At 56.7% G+C, this 20,196-nt stretch overlaps 1 protein-coding gene across 2 annotated transcripts in view; it reads left to right on the forward strand.

The window, feature by feature from the left end:
• Positions 1 to 20,196, forward strand: part of RGS3 (regulator of G protein signaling 3) — a 67,426-nt gene that overhangs the window by 42,593 nt on the left and 4,637 nt on the right. For both annotated transcript variants that reach the window (XM_065737687.1, XM_065737688.1), the window contains 3 exons: positions 3,705 to 3,827; positions 15,972 to 16,607; positions 19,209 to 19,282. In XM_065737687.1, the coding sequence (XP_065593759.1) occupies positions 3,705 to 3,827; positions 15,972 to 16,607; positions 19,209 to 19,282 (833 nt within the window). The remainder of the gene's footprint in view (positions 1 to 3,704; positions 3,828 to 15,971; positions 16,608 to 19,208; positions 19,283 to 20,196) is intronic.

The raw sequence follows: 20,196 nt of genomic DNA on the forward strand, positions 1-20,196 counted from the left end.
AGAGCTTTTAAAAAGACACAGGCACCATTGGGTGATTCTGGAGTGGAACTGCTGGAGGCTGGAGCTTTCTCTTCTGGAGTGATGCTGGGGACAGAGGAATCCTTAGCTCTGGGGCAGTATCTGCAGAAGGTGGGTAAGGTTAGTGTTACTGTCTCTGGGGCTGATGGTTCTGAGCCTTCCTGCCTGAGAGGGAAGGGCCTTTGCAGCATGGGAATCAGTAGACCTGTTCTCTGTTTGCCTAAGTAGTGTTTGCCCAGGGAACCCTGTGGTTTGGTGTCGGGGCTGGGGACTCCCATGAAGGCTGTTTTCTTATGAATCCATTCAGACTGGCGTGGGAGCCAGGTGTCACAGGTATGTGCAGCTGACGTGGCAGCTCCACTGCTCCCTGCCCTTTGGTGGCTGTAGGACAGTGAGGAAACCTGTTTCCTAGGAGCCAGCCTTTGATGTGGCAAAGAGGGATGGGGTGTATCCATAATTTGCCTCCAGTTATGGAGTCTCCCTGGCCTGAAAATGAGCCACAGAGCCACGCTTCTCTGCAGGGATTACTCTGCTCCATGAATGGCAGCTCCATGCTCAAGCACCCATGAGACCCCATCACCTTTTGGCCATCTAAGCTTTCAATAGGACCCATGCTGTTAGTGCCAGTGTTTGTGTTTTGGGCACCACCAGTGTGCCCAGCAGTCCAAAAAACACAGGAAGAGACATGGTCCCCACAGCCCCCCCAGCAAGGGAGCAAACTGAACTTTCTCATCAGACCAAACTGTGGGGCAGTGCTGTGCACAGGATATTCCCAGGGCTTGCTTTTTCACCAGTGGAAGGTTTTCCCTGCAATTTGAAAGCTATTGTAGTCTGGAGCCCGTTTCCGAGGTACTTCCCCTCTGGGATCTCTGCTGGGTTTGGCCATAGACCAAGCTCTGAATGATGGAGCCAGGGGCCAGGCTACGAGCTGCGGCCCTGCACCAACTTACCATAAACCCCACAGGGAAACAGAGCTGGGGAAGGGAGCAGAGCTCATCTGTGCGGGGAAGCTCCACAGGGTTGAACTCCATCCCTGTAGCTCCCTTGCAATTTGGGATATTCCCTAGGTCTGTGATTCAATGAAATGTCCACCCAGGGACCTGACCACATCACGGTCTGAGTTGAGGCCAGCCCCTGTGCCAGGCTGGTTGCTGAGCTCAAGGCTGGAAGGTGTCGGGATGGGTCTGGCTCCTTCTTTTTGCATCTTTGCTTTGCAGCCATGTGTTTTGCTGCACTCAGGCACCTGGTGCTGTGCTTGGACCTGCACTGAGCCATGTGCTTGCAGCAGGGTGTCTGCCGGGCACCCAGGAGCTCTGCCTGCTGACTCCATGTCTGCTGTCTCCCATTGTGCCTATGGCAGGGAGCTTTTCATGCACTGGCAAACAGGGATTATCCTTTTGGCTCCTCTGGCTGAAACAGGGCACAATTAGGGCTTGTGTTGGCTACTCTGGGCCTTCTTGTCTCAGTGTTTTTCTCATGCAGGGTCCACTAACCTCACCGAGCAGCACGTGCAATAACATGTTTTTCAGAATGCTGGGATGAATGCAGGCAGAAAGCCACTGGCAGCCACTTCAGTTGCTCGCTTTATCTGGTCGCAAACACCCCCTTCACACCATCTGCATCCTCCTTTCCCAGCATCATGAGATTAAACCCTATTTTCTCTTCATAAATATTGGCAAGCAAAGCAGCAGCCTCCCTGAATGAAAACAGTAGCGGGGAGGCCAATTTCCAGTGCTCTCGAGAGTGGCTGCTCACACTGCAGCCCTGTGGTTGACTGCTCAGTCAGGGCTGGGCAGCATGGGCCCTACAGCCCTCCTTGGGCTGCACCCCGGGGACACCCCTTCTCCAGGCTGAGCTGCTGCTGTGCTGCTGAGCAAGGTGGGGGCAAAGGGGCACTTTGCCGTCGGCTGCCGTTGGTGGCTGAGCATTGCTTTCTGCCAAATTCAATCAGTGAGATGGGGTTGGTAATCAAATCAACGAGGGGCTGCATGGCAGGGTAGGTGAGCCACACATCCATCATGAGCAAGGGGAGCTGAGGTGCCCTTGGAATCACTTTAAGCCTCGTGCCCAGGGAGGAGCTTGGTGGGGACTGGAGCACGCGTTAGTTAAAGCATCGCTGTGGCACGGGGCTCTGCAGCTGTGCAGAGGTTTTTAAGATCCCCTGAGTCCTTCTCAGCATTTGCTTCTGACCCAAGTGCAGGGTGGGTAAGTGCTTGCCTGAATTTCCAGCGTGTAGATGGGCAGCTGTCCTTTCCCCTGAAAACAGAAAACATTAAATGCTTTTCAGGGGTCAGGTGGGTTTCACGGTGCTACAGCCTGGTAATGGGACAGGAGGAAAGCCAGACATCAGCTGTAGGAATGTAGATCAGCATCAGAGCAATGCAGATCTGAGGGCAGGGAGTCACACCAGCTTGTGCCTTTTGTTTGGGTTTTGTGTGTAGATCAGCCTGTGTATGCATTTGCCATATCGAAGCCCATTTCTGCTCTAGGAATAGATGTGGTGAAGCACAGACATAAGAAAAGTAAAAACTTTCTTTAGAAGTCTCCTTGGAGGGGGAAGAGAGCTGGACTAGAGATCTGTTTCACTTGAGCTGACATGGGAGGTTAGTTTGTCTAGGTCTGTAGCAGGAATTGTGGATTACACATGAATGAGTTAGCGTCCAATGCAAACAGTTTTAAATGGTGTGACTAAACAGCATTTCCCCTTTCAGCTGTGTATCTCTGGAGTCACAAAGTGCAAGTTCCTTACTTCTGTCTGACCTTTCTGGGAAAAGTGGGCAAGCCAGAGAGCTGCCCCGCTGCAAGGAAATCCTAGGAGGAAATGAAAGACTTCTTTCATCCCATTTTAGTACAGGACATTTCTCTTTCTTTGCAGTTCTGTCCTAAAGTTCCACTTTTTTTCACATCTGGCTACAGATGGAGGTGACCTGACAGGCATTCTTGGCCTTTTAAAGCGAGTACTGCAAAATCTCAGTAGGCATTAATTGCTGCTAACACTTCATTTTTAGCATGAGAGATGAGCAATGGAAGAGCATTGGTGAGGGAATTTGGTCTGACGGTTCTGTAAATGTTTTGGATTTGTCCCAAGGAAGACTTGAGGCCCTGGAGCTCACTGTGGGCTTGCAGGGATGGGCTTGCAGGCTGCCCTTCTTTTGTTTCATCCATTCCCTCCTTGCCACGTGCTGCTTGCAGACAACATGTGAGCAGTGCTGGGCATCCTCCTCCAAACTTCCCCTGCTGCCCCAATAGAGGAGACCCACGTCCCTCCCAGCCCTGCCCAGCCCCAAGGTGTTGTTTCTGTTGACTTGGCCTCTCACTAATGTTTGCATACAGCAAAGAACCATTTCCCCCTCCCCCCAGTGCAGCTGAATAAGCATGTTCACACCTTGGTGGCATAGGGTGCAGATCTGCTTGTGCTCTGCCTGCACCTTACTGCTCTGCTCCCACCTCTTACTGCCAAGTCTGTACCCACCACCTTCCCTGTCTGCCTGCAGAAGAAGCCCCTATGCAGCTGATTTCTCACCTATTTTACTTTCTTGTGCCCAGACTCTGGGTACCATGAGAGCTCTCCCCTTACACCCTTACTCATCTGACAGTGTGCTGGAAGTGAGGAGTTTGCAAACAAAGCCAGGGCCTGCGCCGTGCAGCTAATGACCTTCTCTCTGCCTGTGTTTCCTTTACGTCAGAAGTCGGAGTGCTTATTAAGTTTGGAGGCTTACTCCCAGGAGCAGAAGAAGAGGATCTGCTGGTGTCTGGCTGAGAACATCACCAAGCAGCAACATCCGGCATCGGCTCCTACAGAGAGCAAGGTAAGCAGCCGTGCGGTGCAGCCCTGAAGGAGCCCCTGCTCAGAGCACTGCAAGGCTCTGTGTGCCATGGGGCTGTGCTGCAGTGATGCTCTGGGGATGGTTTTTGTGCCAGGTGAGAAGGGAGTTTGCATTCAAGCGCTGCTGCGTCCGCACCTTCCTGCCCAGCTTGGGGAAGCAGTGATTGCTTTTGCATCCGCTGAGAGAGTTGAGCAGCGCTGCCTGCTTCTGATGCCTGCTAGCATCTGCATTTGGACAGCTGAGGCCGTGCAACCCATCGTGGCCCTTCTGGAGAGCTTGGCTGCAGGGCAGGGCTTGGCGCTGACGGGGTGGCTGAGGCTGTGATCTCTGAGTCCCAGTCAAAAGGCACTGGGGTCATGGGAGCAGCGGTGTGTGAGATGTGTCCCTTCTGTGCACTCGGACACACCGTGATGCTCAGGCTCCCCCAGCATGGGCAGGTCATTTGAGTGCTGTCATCCATAACCAGCAGTTATGCTTTGCCACACTGAAGAGCTTCAGCCTAGCCCAGGAGCATGAGCTCAGAAGGACAGGCAGGAGAAATGTGTGCATGAAGTGGGTTTGAAGCATGTTGGGCGCGTCTGCTTGGTGTGGATACAGTCAGCACGTCCGCCTGCTTGGTGCATGGCAGCACTGCCTGGAGGGGCTGCTGGGAACCGTTTGTGCTGGAGCCGTCCTGTCCCTCAGGGCTGGGGCTGAACATGTGGTGGGGGACTGCTGTGCTGGGATGAGAGGAACATGCTGTGCTGAGCATATCAAGTGCTTTAAGTGATGCAGTTGGGCATCCTGAGGGCAAAGCTCCCAAACACCTCCTGGTGCACGGCGATGGAGCAGTGCCTGTACTGTGGGGCCGTTTGTTGCAGCCCGTGGGGTGGTCTGGCTTCTGCTGCATGGCTGTGGACCTGCAGGCAGAGTGATGTGGCTGTTGCCCTGCAGCATCCCACGCCAGGTCAGCGCTCACAGCGTCTCCACAGGAGGCAGAGCCTTTGGATTCCTCTTCCTGCGTGTTCAGCCCTACCAAAATAGCAACAGCGCAAAAAGCCTGAGAACCTGCTTAACAACCCAAGCTCCAGAAATGCAAGTAGCAGAGGAGAAGTGCAGTGACCAGGCTCTGTGACATCTCTTGCTGTCATGATGTGGTGTCAGGGCAGTGCCCACCTGGGCTGAGGATCCTCTGGGGCAAAGCCCTGCAGGGACACCTTACATGTGAGCATTGCAAACACAGGAGCACTCCATCGTGATATGGGCTCTGCTTTCCCTCCCCACCCCAGATTCCGTGTCTGGGGCAGTGTGTGGGGCTGTCCCCTGATCTGGGCTCTCTGCTTGATCCCCAGACCACATGGCTCAGAGCAAAGCTCTGGGGGTGCCTGCTCCCTGTGCTACTGTGGGGCCACCGGACAGGTGAAGAAGTACCATCTGAGGCTTTCCCATGCTCCTGTGGCAGAGAGAAAGATTTGGGGAACAGAGAAGAACAGGGGAGCAGAGGGCTAGGGTGAGCCCTCCAGTGTTGTGATAGGGATTTATCTACGCCTGCTGAAGCTGATGGAAATCCTGCTGGTAGGATATGGGGCTGGAAGGGGGAAAGGAAGCAGTGAGAGCACTGCCAGGTGCTTCGCTTTGCTCAGTGCCCTGCTTCCTATCTCAGCAAGCTATAAACCTCTCTGGCTGCAATTTTACAACAAAATTGATCCTGAAGTGCAAGAGGAAACAGCACAGGGAATGGGGCAGCTCCCAGACAGCCAGGCATGGATGCATTGGAGTGGTGGGTGCTGCTGGGGACACCGCACGTTGGGCACCATGCCTGGGACAGTGGTGCAGCAGGGTGCACGCAGGGAGATCAGCCTCTGCCTGAAAGGGAGGAGTGGTCCAGGAGCTTCCTCTCGTTGCTTGCAAGGCATTTGATATTGGTGCTATTTAAGGAAAGTGGACAGTATCTACCTTCTGTGAGCAGACAAATTAAGCTGGAAATATCAGTTTCTGCATGACTGATTTCTGCTCCAAATGGGAATCTGGTTTATATGGCCTTCAGATTTGCTCCAGCTTGGCAGGAGGCAGCTTGTCTAGGGACATGGCTTTGTTGGGCATCAGGAGCCCTGGGCTGGTGTGGCCTTGGTACCAGGCAGAGATGTGTGGTGTGCCTAGAGGGAAAGCAGTGCTGCTGGAGCAGAGAGCAGCTCCTCCAACTGGGCACAGCTCTCCACTCTGCACAGCTGTGCTGCCAGTGGCCATGAGTCCTTTCCAAAACATAGCTTCATGCTGGGACACAGGTTCTGCAGTGGGATGGTCCTGTCCAGAGAACAGGGGCCGGACTGGCTGAGCACAGCAGTACATCGGTGACTTCTTGGAGCTGTGGGAATGAGGACAAGTTTAGGGCTTTTGGATGGCACTTCTTTGTTTTCCAGGTGTCAACGGTTTACGGGCAGGTTGGGCCTGGTTCCGTGACGATTGGTGTGGGGGACCCACGGACCCACGCCCCAGGAAAGGGGAAGGGGGAAAGGGAGAAGGGAAAAGGGAGATGGGCCTAGGAACAAAACAGCGGCAACGATCTGAGGAGGAAAGCTAATTTACTAAATAAGATATCGGAAAGCAAAATAACACAATATAATACAATATAATCGGAATTAAAGCTAATAAATCAAGTAAAATGAGCAAGAGAGAGTGTCCGATAAACCGAAGGCCTTACGCTAATGCTGAAGGCGGACGGCAGCGAGCACCCACTGCTGAGTCGATCCCAAAGGAAAGAGCGTGTCCCGTGACCGCAGACAGTTTTTATCTTTCCCTATTTTTTGCCCTAGAACTGTGCCCAAATAGCATGGGACTTGCACGAGGTCCTCCTGGCTCAGGGGCAGCCACTGTCACCTCCTGTGGGAGGTGAAGCTGCTGGGGGCTGGATCCACCGTGTATGATGCGTCTGATTCTGGGGGTGTAGAAAGAGGAACTGGGAGGGATAAATCAGTGGTGATCCCACCATGGTCCTGATGAGCTTTTGCTGCCATCGAGTGCAGCATCAACCCTGGGGATAACTGAGACTGTTGGTGTGGTTTTACTGGCTGGTCACCTGGTGCTAGGACATGGGTGGGAGTGGGGGCTCTGGTGGCTTCTCAGCCGCCACTACAGGGCTTGGTGGGACTTCCCTGAGTGGTGAGCCCGTGGTGTGGCTGCAGCAGCTCACAGGAGTCGTGCTGTGAATATTTTCTCCACCCACGAAGCCTCCCTGCCCCCATCCTAGGGTCTGAGCCCACCTCGGGTGGCTGCTCCGTGCCCTCAGTTGTGCTGGGCAGGGATCTGTGGACCTGCTCCATTATCACACGCTGGTGGGGTGACCCCATTTACTGACAGACACCCCCAAACAGGTCGGTGCTGAGCCTGTAGGTGGGCTGGGGCTGGCGAGGAGCCGCAGCCACTGCAGTGTGATTACACCAAAAGCAGCTTTATGCATTCATCGAGTTAGCCACGCTGTCTCCTTGGGCTGAACAACGACATCTGTGCAGAGCACGGTGCTTTTTTTAACCCCGCGTTACTGCGCTGCTCCACTTCCCGCATTAGCACGGGGCAGCCTGCGGTGCGAGGCGCGCCGGGGCTGGAGCTGCTCCCGCCGCCTTTGGCTGTGGGGACAGAAACAGCGCAGATAACGACCCCCCCACGACCCCTTGATTCTCACTGCTTGTTTCTTTGTGTCTTCCACACTCAGAACGGCTGATTACTCTTCCTTCTGCCTCCGTGACCTGACATTACCTCGGAGATGATGGCTGGCTGTGTCTGAAAGATGTAGATTGTCCTTAAGCTAAATAATAACGGACACTTGGTGGCGCGGACTTTGGGCCGTGGGAGCCCACGATGGGTGCTCCCGTTGCTTCCCGAGGGAGGTGGTGGATCCTCGGCACTTTTCGGATCGCGGCCGCCGCTCTCTCTCTCCCGTGGCTGCTGATGCTGTGAGCAGGCGTGGACCGATCCTGAGCCGGCCCTGGGAACGAGGAGCGGAGCCCGGCCCCTTCCTGGCCGCGGCTCCGATCAGGAAGGGCAGGGCTGATTCTCTCGCTATTTACAGCGTACTTGACAAGTGCAAGTAAATGTGCTGTCAACAAAAGTGAACTGCGTGTAATCGAGAGATGATTGAAACCAGGGCTGGAGTGGAGCGGGGAGGGTTCTGCGCCAGGACTGCCCCAGCGCAGGCAGGGAGCAGCTCTGTACCCTGCTTCCTCTCCATCTTCCTCACCCCAGGACCCCCTGTGCCCAGGCACTGCCTCGCTGTGTGCCCGCATCCCTTGGCCATCCCGGCCCCCAGCACCTTGCTCCCTTCAGCAGTACTTTTTACTTCCAAGACCTTTCTTCGGAGGTGTTCCATGTGTGCCCACGGGCTGGTGGTGGCCGTGACAAGCACTTGGGGTGGGGACAGCTGGGCTGAGTTTGTGCCATCAGCTGCTTGAGGGGAGGGAGGGAGGGAGGGAGGATTCTGCACCTTTTCGCTTTGCTTTTGGACCAAAGATCTGTACCATGACAGCACCCACAGGGCCAGCCTGGCTACTGCCCTGTGCCCTCTCAGCGCCTTGCTCCTGCTGTCAGGAGGCATTGAGGTCCACTCTGCCCCAATAAGGGTTAAAGCCTCGTCTGGCAGAGCTTGTGAGGCAGGTTATGAAAGGAAAGCAAATAAATGCGTTGTTCCACACCAACAAGCACAACCTGGCTCTCATCCTGGGCCAGAATAACTCATTACTGGCAGCAGCCAAAGGCTGCGTTGGTAACACTGTGGATTTGGGAGACTGTGGGAACGACCCTGTGATATGAGTCAGGGTCCAGCCCACTTCCAAGCACTTAAATATCTGGAAGAAACTGTCCTCAATGGAAACCCTGTGCCATCAGAAGCCAGCGGGATCCCATGATGGTGACCTCGAGACACACACTGAGATGCAGAGCTCACCCTTGGCACCCTCAGGCCAGGAGGACAGTGCACTGATTTAATTCAACCAGAATAGGAATTAAATAGATAGTAATGTGTGTGAATGAGGCTGTAACTGTAGAAGAGGTAGATCCAGATTGATCCATCCGAGTGTTTATTGCAGTCTTGTCTGCAGTCTGCTCTCCTGGGCTGCCCTGGAGGAGATACTTTCCTGCCGCATTGATGGCACTCCTTCCTGGGCTCAAACCCCAAATTCAGCCCCAGTTGCTCTGTGGGGCAGTGCTACAGCTGCCTGTAGGTCTTCAAAGCACGTCCCAGATATCCCTTTATGAATTTAGGGGCCCTTTTAATGCAGAGTCTTGGCCTGACCCAAAGCTCCCCTCCATGCAGGTGGGCCTGGGTGGATGCTGAGGGCTCCTTCACCCTCCTACCCTTTCTTGCACAGCAGCTGGCTCCCAGCCCTGCCACAGCAAAGCGTGGGGCAGTGGGGATTTGTTGGAGCAGGGTGGGGTGCTGGGTACCAACCTTCCCTGCATCTCCCCCATCCCCAGGCACTGCCTCCTTTACGCTGCTCAGTGGTGCCACAGAGGCAGTTTGGGCCACGAGCACAAGGCAGCTGCTCGTGGGCTCCCAAGGCACGCGTGTGCTGCTGGAGCAGATGGGCCAGCAGAGAGCCACGGCTCCAGCTTTATTTGCTCATTTGCTTAGCTGGACTCAAAAGCCATTAGGAGAGCAGACCTCTTCCCCTCTGGCAAACACCAGCTCCTGTTTCTCTGGCACCTCCTGCGTGAGGTGCCACATTCCCCAGGCAGGAGGACCTGGCAACCCGAGCAACCACCTGCACCTCCATCTCAGCGGGAGCACTTCTAAACCCTGGCAGCTTGTAGAGCCCCCAAGGGCTGCTGAGAGGCAGCGCGCTGCAGGGAGCAGTGCCAGCAGCCCGGGGGTGAGCATCGCTGAGATCATTTGCACGGGGTTGTCAAAGGCACAGACTAAAGGGGTGGAAGCCAGCACTGCTGTGATTTAAAGCAGGCACTGGAAGCACTCGGGCTGGCACCCCGAGCAGGGCTGCAGTGCTGCTGTCCTGCACCCGCATGGCTCTGGTTGCTGAAATGCTGAGGAGGGGTGTAGGGACCTAGCAGTGCCCCAGGGAAATGAGGTGGTCCTGAGGAGGGGGTGACACCATTGCCTTTGCAGTCGTTACTTGAACTGTGTGATTTTTGCTAAACTGAAGGATGTCTGAAGTGCTGGGGGGTTCTGGGTGGTGATGCCCAGAGCGGTGTGGGAGAGGGACACAGCTTAATCCTTCTCCTTTTGGGAGCCTCAGCATCCTGCCCCACGACAGGCTCCTTCCTGCTGCAGCAGCAGGGCAAGGCTTGCTGAGTTGCACTGGGCTTTGGGGCAACCCTGGGTGTCTTTGGCACCATTGAGATTCCTTTGGGCACGGCCCTGGCCACAGGCAGAGCTGTTCAGCCAGATCCTCTTCTCTGAGGCGGCCATTCCCATCATCCACACCACCAGCAGCAATGGTTTCCAGTTCCCACCTCATGGTCCTCTTGAGAGTGACACTGGGATGAATCCTTTGTGCCAGCTCTGCAGTGGCTGAGTCCATCCTGCTGCCACATCCCTCATCCTGCTCAGGGCTCAGTGCTCTGCCCCTGCTGATAAGAGCAGGGAGAGATTCCAGCCAGCAGCACACAACACACCCTCAGCCTGCTGCTCCGAGAGAGGAAGGATGCTGAAGGCTGAGCCCTGGGGATGCGAGGACACATTGTGGCACACTGGGGGCTCAGCTGAGCTGGGGCTGATGTCTCTGCATGGCCACCAGGCTTCTCTCCTGGGGACACCTTTATCTGGATGCCATCACAGCAACCACACCATCCCCATTGGGCTGTGGGGCTCTCCTGGGGACGTGCTGGGGTTGTGGTTGGCAGCAGTAATTGGGAGCTCCCTGTGTAAGCCATGACCACATGGACCATAAGGATAAGGGGAAGAACTGGGGTTTTGCTCAGGGTCAGGACAGGACTGAAAGCTGGATGCAACAGGACCTGCTTGTGTCCTTTCTGGATTGTGCCCCTTTCTGATATCTGCTGCATTGGTGCCAATGACAGATCTATTTCTTTCTTCCCCTTTCCCATCCCTCTACTTTCTTGCTGCCAGGGATATTTATGACCCAGACGTCATCTTCCTGCCTTCCAGCCCCGGGTTCCCAGTCAGGGAGGCTGCAGACCATGGCTGGTGCTTTGTTTGGGCACACCAAAGCTGTATCTCCAAATCCTGAGCTGGGGGAGCAGTCGGGCACCCAGGCATGGTGACCCCCAGGGCTGTGACACCCCTGAGCCCACGAGGGTGGGGATCCATTGGTGAGCAGTGCTGCGGTGCAGATAACCCATGGCACACCACTACGAAGCATGTCCTGCTTCAGAGCTGCCCCTTTCCATTAGGAGGCAGTTTGGAAAAAAAACCCCAAACGGCCACCCGCTTGAAGCAGGGTATTGTTAAGCAGCACCAAAATCGGTCTGAGGCTCAGCATCACTCAGGGACAGAGGAGGGCAGGAGAAGGGGAGCTGCAAAGCGCGTTTCAGGGTGATGCACAGCTCTCCCTCCAGGCAGAGCGGACGTCTGCTGGGCTCAGCAGGTGACCAAGCCTCCAGGGACTGCTTGCAGAGCCGTAAATAGCACGCGGGGCACAAGGGAGCGGTGTCTGGGAGCGGCTGGGGCGGCTGCAGCCACTGCCTGACACACACATTAATAACGGCGGAGGCAGAGCCAGGCGCTGCACCAGCATCCCCGCGCTGAGCTGCGGGCACACGTCGGGGCCGGAGCCGGAGGGAGATGCTGCTCCGGCTGGGATGCAACCGAGCCCGCATCTGGTATGTTTTTGCTTGCACCATCTGCAGCCCACAGGCTGCGCCCAGTGCTAGGCAGGTCTGTGCTGTGCCGTCGGCAGCACGAATGTCCTTTACATCAAATGCGTCTGCTTTGCTCCCCTGGGCTGGGCTGCTTCTCGCTGTCTCCTGGGGTCCCACGGCTCCATCTGGCTTTGGGCTGCACTGGGAGGGCTGGTAACGAGCAGCATGGGGGGTGGGGGGGGGGGGGGCAGGGATGTTTGCAGCATTAGGGACTTTCTGAGATTCTCTTGCACGTCGGGGCTGTACCAGCAGCTCCACGTCGGCTGGCGGCAGCGCAGCATGCCCACCACGGGCACTTTCTGCTCCAGGAATTTTGGAAACCCTCTGCGTTCTGGTGCTGGGCAGAGGAGAACAATTCAGCCCTTGCTGCTGAAAGCAGATGTGGGTGTGTGCTTGTAGGGAGGGAGGGATGGGTCGGGGGGCCAGGATGGAAAGGGCTGTCTGGGGCTTGGTGTTGCGTCAGTGACAGACCTGCCTCAACCAAAGCATGTGGCACTGGCAGCTTTTGTCCCACGCTGTTTGCTGACACTTTCAGCCATCCGATCCCAAAACCTGGAGCACAGGAGCTCGCCCACCCGCCTCCATCCTGCACACAGCGACAGCACTGGGCGATGCCCCGGTCAGGTCCCATTTCCAGAGCCATCAATTGGTGATGGCAGTAATGGCATTAGTGCTGGCTGCTGCTGCTATGGGGTCATTTCCTCCCATGGAGCACAGCTCCCCCTTGCAGGGCTCCCAGGTGTTCCAGCACAGCTTTTTGGGCAGTTGGAGCACTCACACCCCTGCGGGTCTCACTGGAGCCATCCATCCACCCTCACTGCTGTGCCACAGCACGGGTCCTGCTGCTTGGGATTATACATCCCTGCTTGCTTGTGCCTCACAGTAATTGCTGCCTATCAATTATTCATCGGTGCAGTAATGAAGCAGGGGATGGGTGGAACACTGCTGTGTGCAGGGCCCTGCGATGGGGCAGTGCTGCTGGGGGGTGGGGGGGGGATGCTCGGGAGCACTTTCAAAATGACCCATGAAAATTTTCTCAAGTTTCAGTAGTTCTGCTTTGAGTTTGTGGCTTGGTTTTGTTCCTCTCAGCCCCGGGCCACGTGTGAGGTGCTGCTTCCCACAGCTGTGCGTGTAGTTGATCCCTGATGGTCACTTGCTGCGTTTTGTCATCGCCCGTGGTTTCAGGAGCATTACGGAGGGTCCGCTGCTGAGCGGTTTGAGTTTGTAATGTTACGAGTTTCTAAGTGAGCAGTTACAAGTTTCTGATGGGATGGATCGGAGCACAGCTCATCCTGTTCTAAAACCCCCTGAAACTGTAGGGTATTATTTTTCCCTACCACCTTGGGGAAAACCTATTTTGGAAAGTTTGGTGTTTCCCTGTGTGATGGCTCCCAGCAAGGGGGGCCCTACAGCAGGGGGTTGGAACTGGGTGACTCCCAACCCAAGCCATTGTGTTGTTCCATGGAGGTGCTTCACCCACTTCCCATCTGCCCCAGGGAGGGATGTTCTGCTGCGCAGGGAACATGCTGCGTCCTCCCCACAATCCCCCAGCACTCATTGCCATGGGGTTAAGCCCTTTTTGGGGTGAGTGAGCTGGAGGCACCTCTGAACAAGAGTAAGCTGCCTGTGAGAACCAGTGACACAAGGGGAAGGCTTCATCCCACAGCTGTGCTGTTGCCTTGGCCGGTGTATTCCCACCACAAAGGGCATGTTGTTTGCAGCAGTGCTGGAGAAGTTGAGGCTGTGCTTAAAAAACTCATGTCTGCTGGTGGAAATGTGCTCTGCTGGCATCACAGCAGCAGCAACCAGAAAAAACCTCATCAAAATACAGACTGAAGAGCAGAGGTTTGCCATAGTCCTTCCCCTTGGTTTTGAGAAAACCTTTATGGCAGTGAATGATGAATTGCCCAAAGGCAGAGGGAGACCAGGCCGTGGGTACAGGTGCAGGGTTGAGGATGCTGGAGTAGGCAGGGCAATGTCTGGCATTTTCGAGGTGTGTTGAGGGTTGTTCAATGGGGAAAACATTAGGGACTCCACTGATCTAAGAGTGAGCATCGTTGTTGCCTAAAACCACTCCAGAAAGCCATGCTGGGGCCTGGAGACAGCTCTTTCCTCTACTTTCTGTTGCACATCTTGGGATGTGCAGCCTTGGCAATGTAGTCTGAACAGAAACTGAAAGAATGATGTGTGAGGTCCTCTGGGAGGAGGCAGGAAATGTCAGCTCCTCAGCACAGGACAGGGAGAGCCAGAAGTTGAGGATGGAAGAGCCAGATGTTGACTCAGACCCAGATGTTGATGGCAAGGTGACAAGATGTTGAGGGCAGTGAAGCCAAGCTGTTGAGGATAGGCAAGCAGATATTGTGAGTGAGTGGATCAGACATCAGCTGCTAGCTCCAAAAACACTGACACTGGCCAAGGGAGAGGGACCCTCACTGCAGGAAGAGTGTCAGAGCTCTTTGGTGGAGTTCTTGGGCTGGAAGGACATGTTCCCTTCACCTCCCTGCTGAGACAGCATCAGCACTGCCTCCGTCTGCTGTGTACTCCCTTTGGGGATGGTGAGAAGGAAACCTGGTCACAGTCTTGTCTTTCTCCCCCACATGGGCTTTGCCCAGCATGGTGGCCCTTGGCTTTGTGCTGATGAAGTCCACAGTCCCTCCAGCCTTGGCTGGGCTCGTTGACCAACCACGACTGTGCTCCTGCTCTGCTCCTTCCCTGCCTTTCCCCACCACCAGGTGATGTTCAGCAGAGCTCAGCCACGGCCCTTTCTGCAGTGACAGCATTTCACAGACTCAGCCATGCTTCCATCCCAGGATTGAAACCTTGCTCAGTGGCGAGTCTCCTGCTCACATCATCCGTGCTGCTGAAGAGCAGCAGATTCTCTGATTGAATTAGTGCAGGAATTTAATTTCATCCCCAAATCTCTCTCATTTTAAAGGAGCCTGTTCATTTCCTTCTGGAGCCTTATCTGATCTGGGCACCCAGCAACGTTCAGCAGAAGGGAGCTGTCAGGGATGGGGAGGGCTTTGCAGGGTTGGACTGAGGACTGCATGGGTTTTTCCTCTAATTACTTCATGAAATAATGATGACAGTGATTGCAGTACAAATAAGACATAAACAGCATCAGTAGAACAATCAGTGCAAATAGAGTCCTCACAGCATGTCTGGAAACATTCCCTTTTGCAAGAAATTACTGTGCGGGGAGTGAAACAGCCTTAAGGATGGGGTGAACCCAGCGTTCACTTTGTGCCTCCCTCCAAAGCCAGCTGTTCTGGGGCAGTTCAGGTGATGCTAAATTGCTGGCTGCTGCAGGTCACGCTGTGAGGGGATAGGGCCTGGTCCTCTCCATGGTTATACACACACAAGGGGACCTTTTGGGATGACAGAAAACACAAGACACTGGCAGCCATGGGATGTGAATGTCCTTTCCCAATGGGATGTGATGCTGGATGGGCTAATTCACAACTCTTTTTTTAGATCAAACCTGCTTCATACAGGAGTGGAGGCTTGATTAACTTGAGCTTTCTGCTATTCTTCAGGCCTTTGAAGATGCTTGGCTATTAAATGGGGATACAGCTGCTCTGGCAGGGGGGGCTCACCTCAAGTTCCCCCAGCTCGTGAAAAATCCAGGCAGGTTTTTTCCCTTGGACTAGCCCAGGCTTTTCCCTTGGAAAGGGCAACACTCACAGGCAGAAGGCAGCCTTGGAAACTTAAAAGTCTGAGCAGGGTGGGTAGGAGTGGCTGTGGTTTAGCAAGAGCAGGGTGTGTGGTGCGGGAAGCCCCGCAGTGGTGGCTGTGGTCCAGGGGGGCTGAGCTGCTCAGCCCTGGGCAATTGGATGATGTGCAGAGCCTGGCACATCCCTCCTGCCCTTAAGAACGGCGGGCAGGAGGTGCTGGAGCTGCATTTTGGGTATTCCCATCCTCTGCTGCAGCCACCCAGGGGCTGACCACCAGCAGGACGAGGGATCCATCGCGGTAAGGATGTGCCCAGCTCTGCCTCCGTGCTGCAGCCACCAGCCCCATTGCCCCCCATTTTCTCCAAACCCACTCACCCTCAGTACTGTAGGAAGGTGTCCCCATCCTGCTGCCACCCCATGGCCATAGTGGGGGACGTGGTGCTCCAGGGACCAGGACTGGGACTGGGGGCTATGGCGCCCATAAGAACACGAGGACGGTGCTGTCCCAACTGCTGGAGCCCTGTTATTGCTGTAGGAGCAATAGGAGCCTTGTGCTGGTGTTAGGAACAGAGAGGCTGTACGGGAGGGCTGCCAGCGAGAGATCCGGGGTGCTCCTGCCTTCATCCTTTATCTTCTCCCGGGGCAGATGCTGGAGACAGACTCCGAGAAGCCGGGGCAGATGCACTTGGAGGGCAGGAGAGCAGCTGCAGGCGATGCTCCTCCAGCCACAGAGGCTCCAACTCCACCCGAGGCTCCAGCAGCCGCCCAGGGGCCTCTCCGAGCCGAAAAGCAGCCGGTGTCTGCCGAGAGGGGTGAGGAGCAGCCCAGCTCCGTGCCAGCCTTCGTCATCCCTGAGCTGCGCCTCGACAGCTCCTTCAGCGTGGCAGGCACAGCCGGCGGCGCCACGGATGGTGAGGATGAGGAGGATGAAGATGAAGACGAGGAAGAAGAGGACGACGAGGACGAGGAGGATGACAGTGATGAGCAGTACCTGGAGCGGAGCGAGGCGAAGCGCAGCAGCATGATCGAGACGTCGGGCTGCCAGCCCGCGTACACACTGAGCGTGCAGAGCTCCCTGCGGCGCCGCACCCACAGCGAAGGCAGCCTGCTGCAGGAGGCCAAGGGGCACTGCTTCACCTCCGACACCACGCTCAACTGCTCGGACAGCCAGGGCAGCACGGGGCACTGGGCCCTGCCCTCCCCCAGGACCCTCAAGAAGGAGCTCACCAAGAACGGCGGCTCCATCCATCAGCTCAGCCTGCTCTTCTCGGGGCACAGGAAGGTACGTGGGTCGGTGGTGGCTCTGCAGCTTGACCCTGGGGTGGGTGGTATCTCCAGCGTGGGGGTGTCCCCGTGTGTGGTCCCACTCTCCATGGTTCTGTTGCTCAGCTGGTGTCTGACAGGCCAGGAGCATAGGGGCAGGTAGCGACAGGGTGAAAGGAAATGGCTTTGAACTAGAAGGTAGACTTAGGCTAGATGCTAGGAAGGAATTTTTACTGTGAGGGTGGTGAGACACTGGAACAGGTTGCCCAGAGAGGCTGTGGATTCCCCCCACCTTGGAGGCATTCCTGGATGGGGCTGTGAGCAACCTGGTCTGGTGGGAGGTGTCCCTGCCTATAGCAGGGGATTGGAAATTGATGACCTTAAAGGTTCCTTCTATCCAAACCATTCTGTGATTCTGTGGGTGTCCCATCCCCAGCTCCAGGGGATGCTTAGCACCCTGGGGATGTCACCAGGTGCTGGTGCTGGGGCAGCATCTCCCTTGATGCCAGTGGATCCCATGGGCTGCAGAGCTGCTGTCTGCAGAGGGAAAGATGCACGTGTGATTGCATGTGCAAATGGCAGCTCACAGCAGCAGGGACAGGGAAGGGCTGGGCTCCAGAGAGCTTCCACTGTCTGGGCATCCCTGCTGTGCTCAGGGACACCAGCAGCTGGGTGCCCTGCTTGGCCTCCTGCAGGGCTTTGGTCCTTGCAGAGAGCCCATCCTAAATGGGCTGACAAGGAGCTGCTGTGCATCAGACACTGGAGAGCAGTGCAAGCACACACAGGAGCGCATGTAGGAGCTCTGCATGGGATAGAGCTGCCACTGAAAAGATGGTGTGTGAGATGTGCAGGTTCCCCATTCCTGTGGTGTGAGTGGCCATGTGCCTTCCCAGCACCCAGCTCTGCCTGACCTGCCGTGGGCAGGGCTCTGCTTGGGGCTGTGTTGCATGGCTCAGGGCTGCATGGTACAGTCTGGGACCATGCTGCACTGCCTGGGGCTTAGGACCACATTCCATGTCTTGGGAACTTGCTGCATGGCTCAGGACCTTGTTGCACAGCCTGAGATCTCATTGCATGGCTTTGGACCTTTGTTGTATGGCTCAGAGCAATGTTGCAGGGCCTTGGGCCTTGTTGCGTGGTTCAGGACCACATCACACTGCTTGAGAGCACCTTGCAGTGCTCAGGGCCGCATGGCATGCTGCTCCACCTCTTGGCAGGAGGTGCTGGTGCAGAGCTCTGTGTGCCACTGAACATGACAGCACCATGTGTGAAACCCATGAGGGGATTAACCCTCCCCATGCCAGTCTCCTGATACATCCAAAGCCACCTTGGGTGCCATTTCCCGGCGCACAGTTTGCCCTCGGAGCCCCAGGTCCCCTGCCTGCTCCTCCTGTGTCACCTCTCCCTGCCGCAGCCAGCATGCACACGGGGCTTTGCGCTACAGCCATTCCCCTGCCTGCACTTGGGAGGGACTTCTGGAGCCCCACGTGTTTGGAGGAGCCCAGTGAAACACCCTCCAAGCTTTCCAGAGCCGGAGCTGATGTACAGTTCCCCTCTGCATCCCCCCAGGCCCTCCTGCAGCACCACGGCACCCAGCGGCCTCGCCTTGTCCACCGCGTGGGATTATTTATGGGGTCATCCCATTGTGCCCACGTTTCCCTGTGTCTCCCACTGCTCTCAATCCGGGCAGGTTGTTGTTTTACAGCTGGGAGCACTGGGGCTCGGCAGTGGTTGCCTTTTGTCCCTGAGTGCAGCGGAGCCTCTCCGGACAATGGCAGGAAGCGTGGCCCGGCTGCGCGTCGCCCCGGCCGGCCCTATCTGTGGGGGGAAGGAGCTTTGCTGGGGCCGCATTGTTTGGGGCCGATAAACTCCGGAAACCTGGGCGCAGAATGGAAGGAAGTGTCAGAAGCCTTGAGCCCTGGGGCTGCTGGGCCATGCAGCGGGTTCCCACGGCACGGCCACGGGTCAGCAATCCTGAAAAGTGCCCCAAGGAAGCATTGTGGGGCTGGGCTGGATGTGGGGCTGCCTATGGGGTTGGCCGTGATCCCCCTTCCAGCTGTGCTCAATGAGGCAGCGAAGCCCCCAAGTAAAGGTGGCCCACGAGGTCCCCACGCCTGGACATTGGGCTTTGTGGCTCAGAGGCTCTGCTGGTGACACCCTGACCTCACAGCACTTCAGAGGTCCCCAGGGCTGCCCAGGTCACCCCCGAGTGGAGGCTTGAGATAGGAACCCCTATGTGCTGCTGGAAGCTGTCATGCTCACTTCTGCTCTGATTTTTCCCACCTGGGGACTGCTGGGAGACCCCCCAAAGTATTTTGGGTGCCCCAGTTCCGTGCCCTCTCAGAGCAGCAGAGATGGGAACATTGGGAAGGATGTGGGTGTCCCTGCGGGAGGTTCTGCTGTCAGCACCTTGGAGCTGTGGGGCCCCCAGGCCATCAGCTGTGGGGCATCCCCAGGACACGGGCAGGGAAAAGGAAAGGGATTTCAGCCCCTGCTCTGCTGCAGCCTTTGGGGGAAGGAGATGCTGCACGGGGACCTCAGGAGGCGCTGGCGGAGCTGCTAGGTGTCATGGGGGCATGCACAGCACAGTGATGCAAACACTGCTTTTCTCCTCCCCCAGCTCAGTGGAGGTGACCCTGAATGCAGCTGTGACGAAGGGGATGAGACCTCCCGCAAGAAGAGGAGCAGGAGCCTGTAAGTGGCACTCCGTGGTTCAATATCGCCGTGGGTGAAACAGCAGCGCTGAGCCCGTGGGGCCCCGTAGCCCATTCACCCAAACCTTGGGGTGTTTGGGTTGGGAGGTGGTTGGGATGAGTGCTGGGGATGTTGCCCAGCCTGGCTGGAAGCATTGCTGTGTTCAGTGTGGTGTGACGGGTGGGATGCCCCGCAGCTGGTCCAGGCAGGGATGGTGCAGCCGTGGCCTTCGCTTGCCACGAGCACAGCTACAGCTCTGTGGGGCCGTGGTTTTGCAACGCAGGATTGCTGTGCCCCAGCACTGCCCCGTGCACGTGGCTGGGGGCAAGTGGGGAGCTGCACATGGCTGTGGGAGCATCTCCACGGCAGCAGCTCCCGCGTGCAGCCCGCCAGCGAGCGGCACTGTTGTCCCGCGCGCTCCGCCGCAGCCGCCTATTTATAGCTGCTTTCATTCTCCAGACACTTGAAATGAAAATCAATCTCTCGCCATCTGCAGCGGGGACATCCCCCACGTGAGCCGGGGGAATTGGGCCGGGGGGGCGCGGGGGGTGCGGGGAGGGTTTGTGCCGCTCACCTTGGGGTGGTGGCGATTGGCTGCGGGGCCGTCTGCCCGGCGGGCTCCGGGGTATTTATGGGGAGGGTGGCTGCGGTTCGGCGCTGCCAGCTGCTCCCAATGCACCTCACCATGGTGGATTTTTCTGAGAAGTGCCTAGAAAGGTAGGAGAGGGCACGGCCGTGTGTGCTGCAGGGGATGGTTCGGAGGTGGAGATGGGGTGGCGGGGCTGTGCGAGGCCTTGCAGGTGGCTGATGGGGGGGTGACTGCAGGGGGAACCCAGCAGTGCGCTGTGGGTTTTTGTGGCAGCACCTTCCTGGGGCTGTGCACACCCTGCAGCGGGTGCAGGGACGTGGTGTGC

Source organism: Cyrtonyx montezumae, unplaced genomic scaffold (assembly GCF_038088225.1).
Source record: "Cyrtonyx montezumae isolate F1298 unplaced genomic scaffold, pur_monq_1.0 scaffold_20, whole genome shotgun sequence".
Classification (NCBI taxonomy): domain Eukaryota; kingdom Metazoa; phylum Chordata; class Aves; order Galliformes; family Odontophoridae; genus Cyrtonyx; species Cyrtonyx montezumae.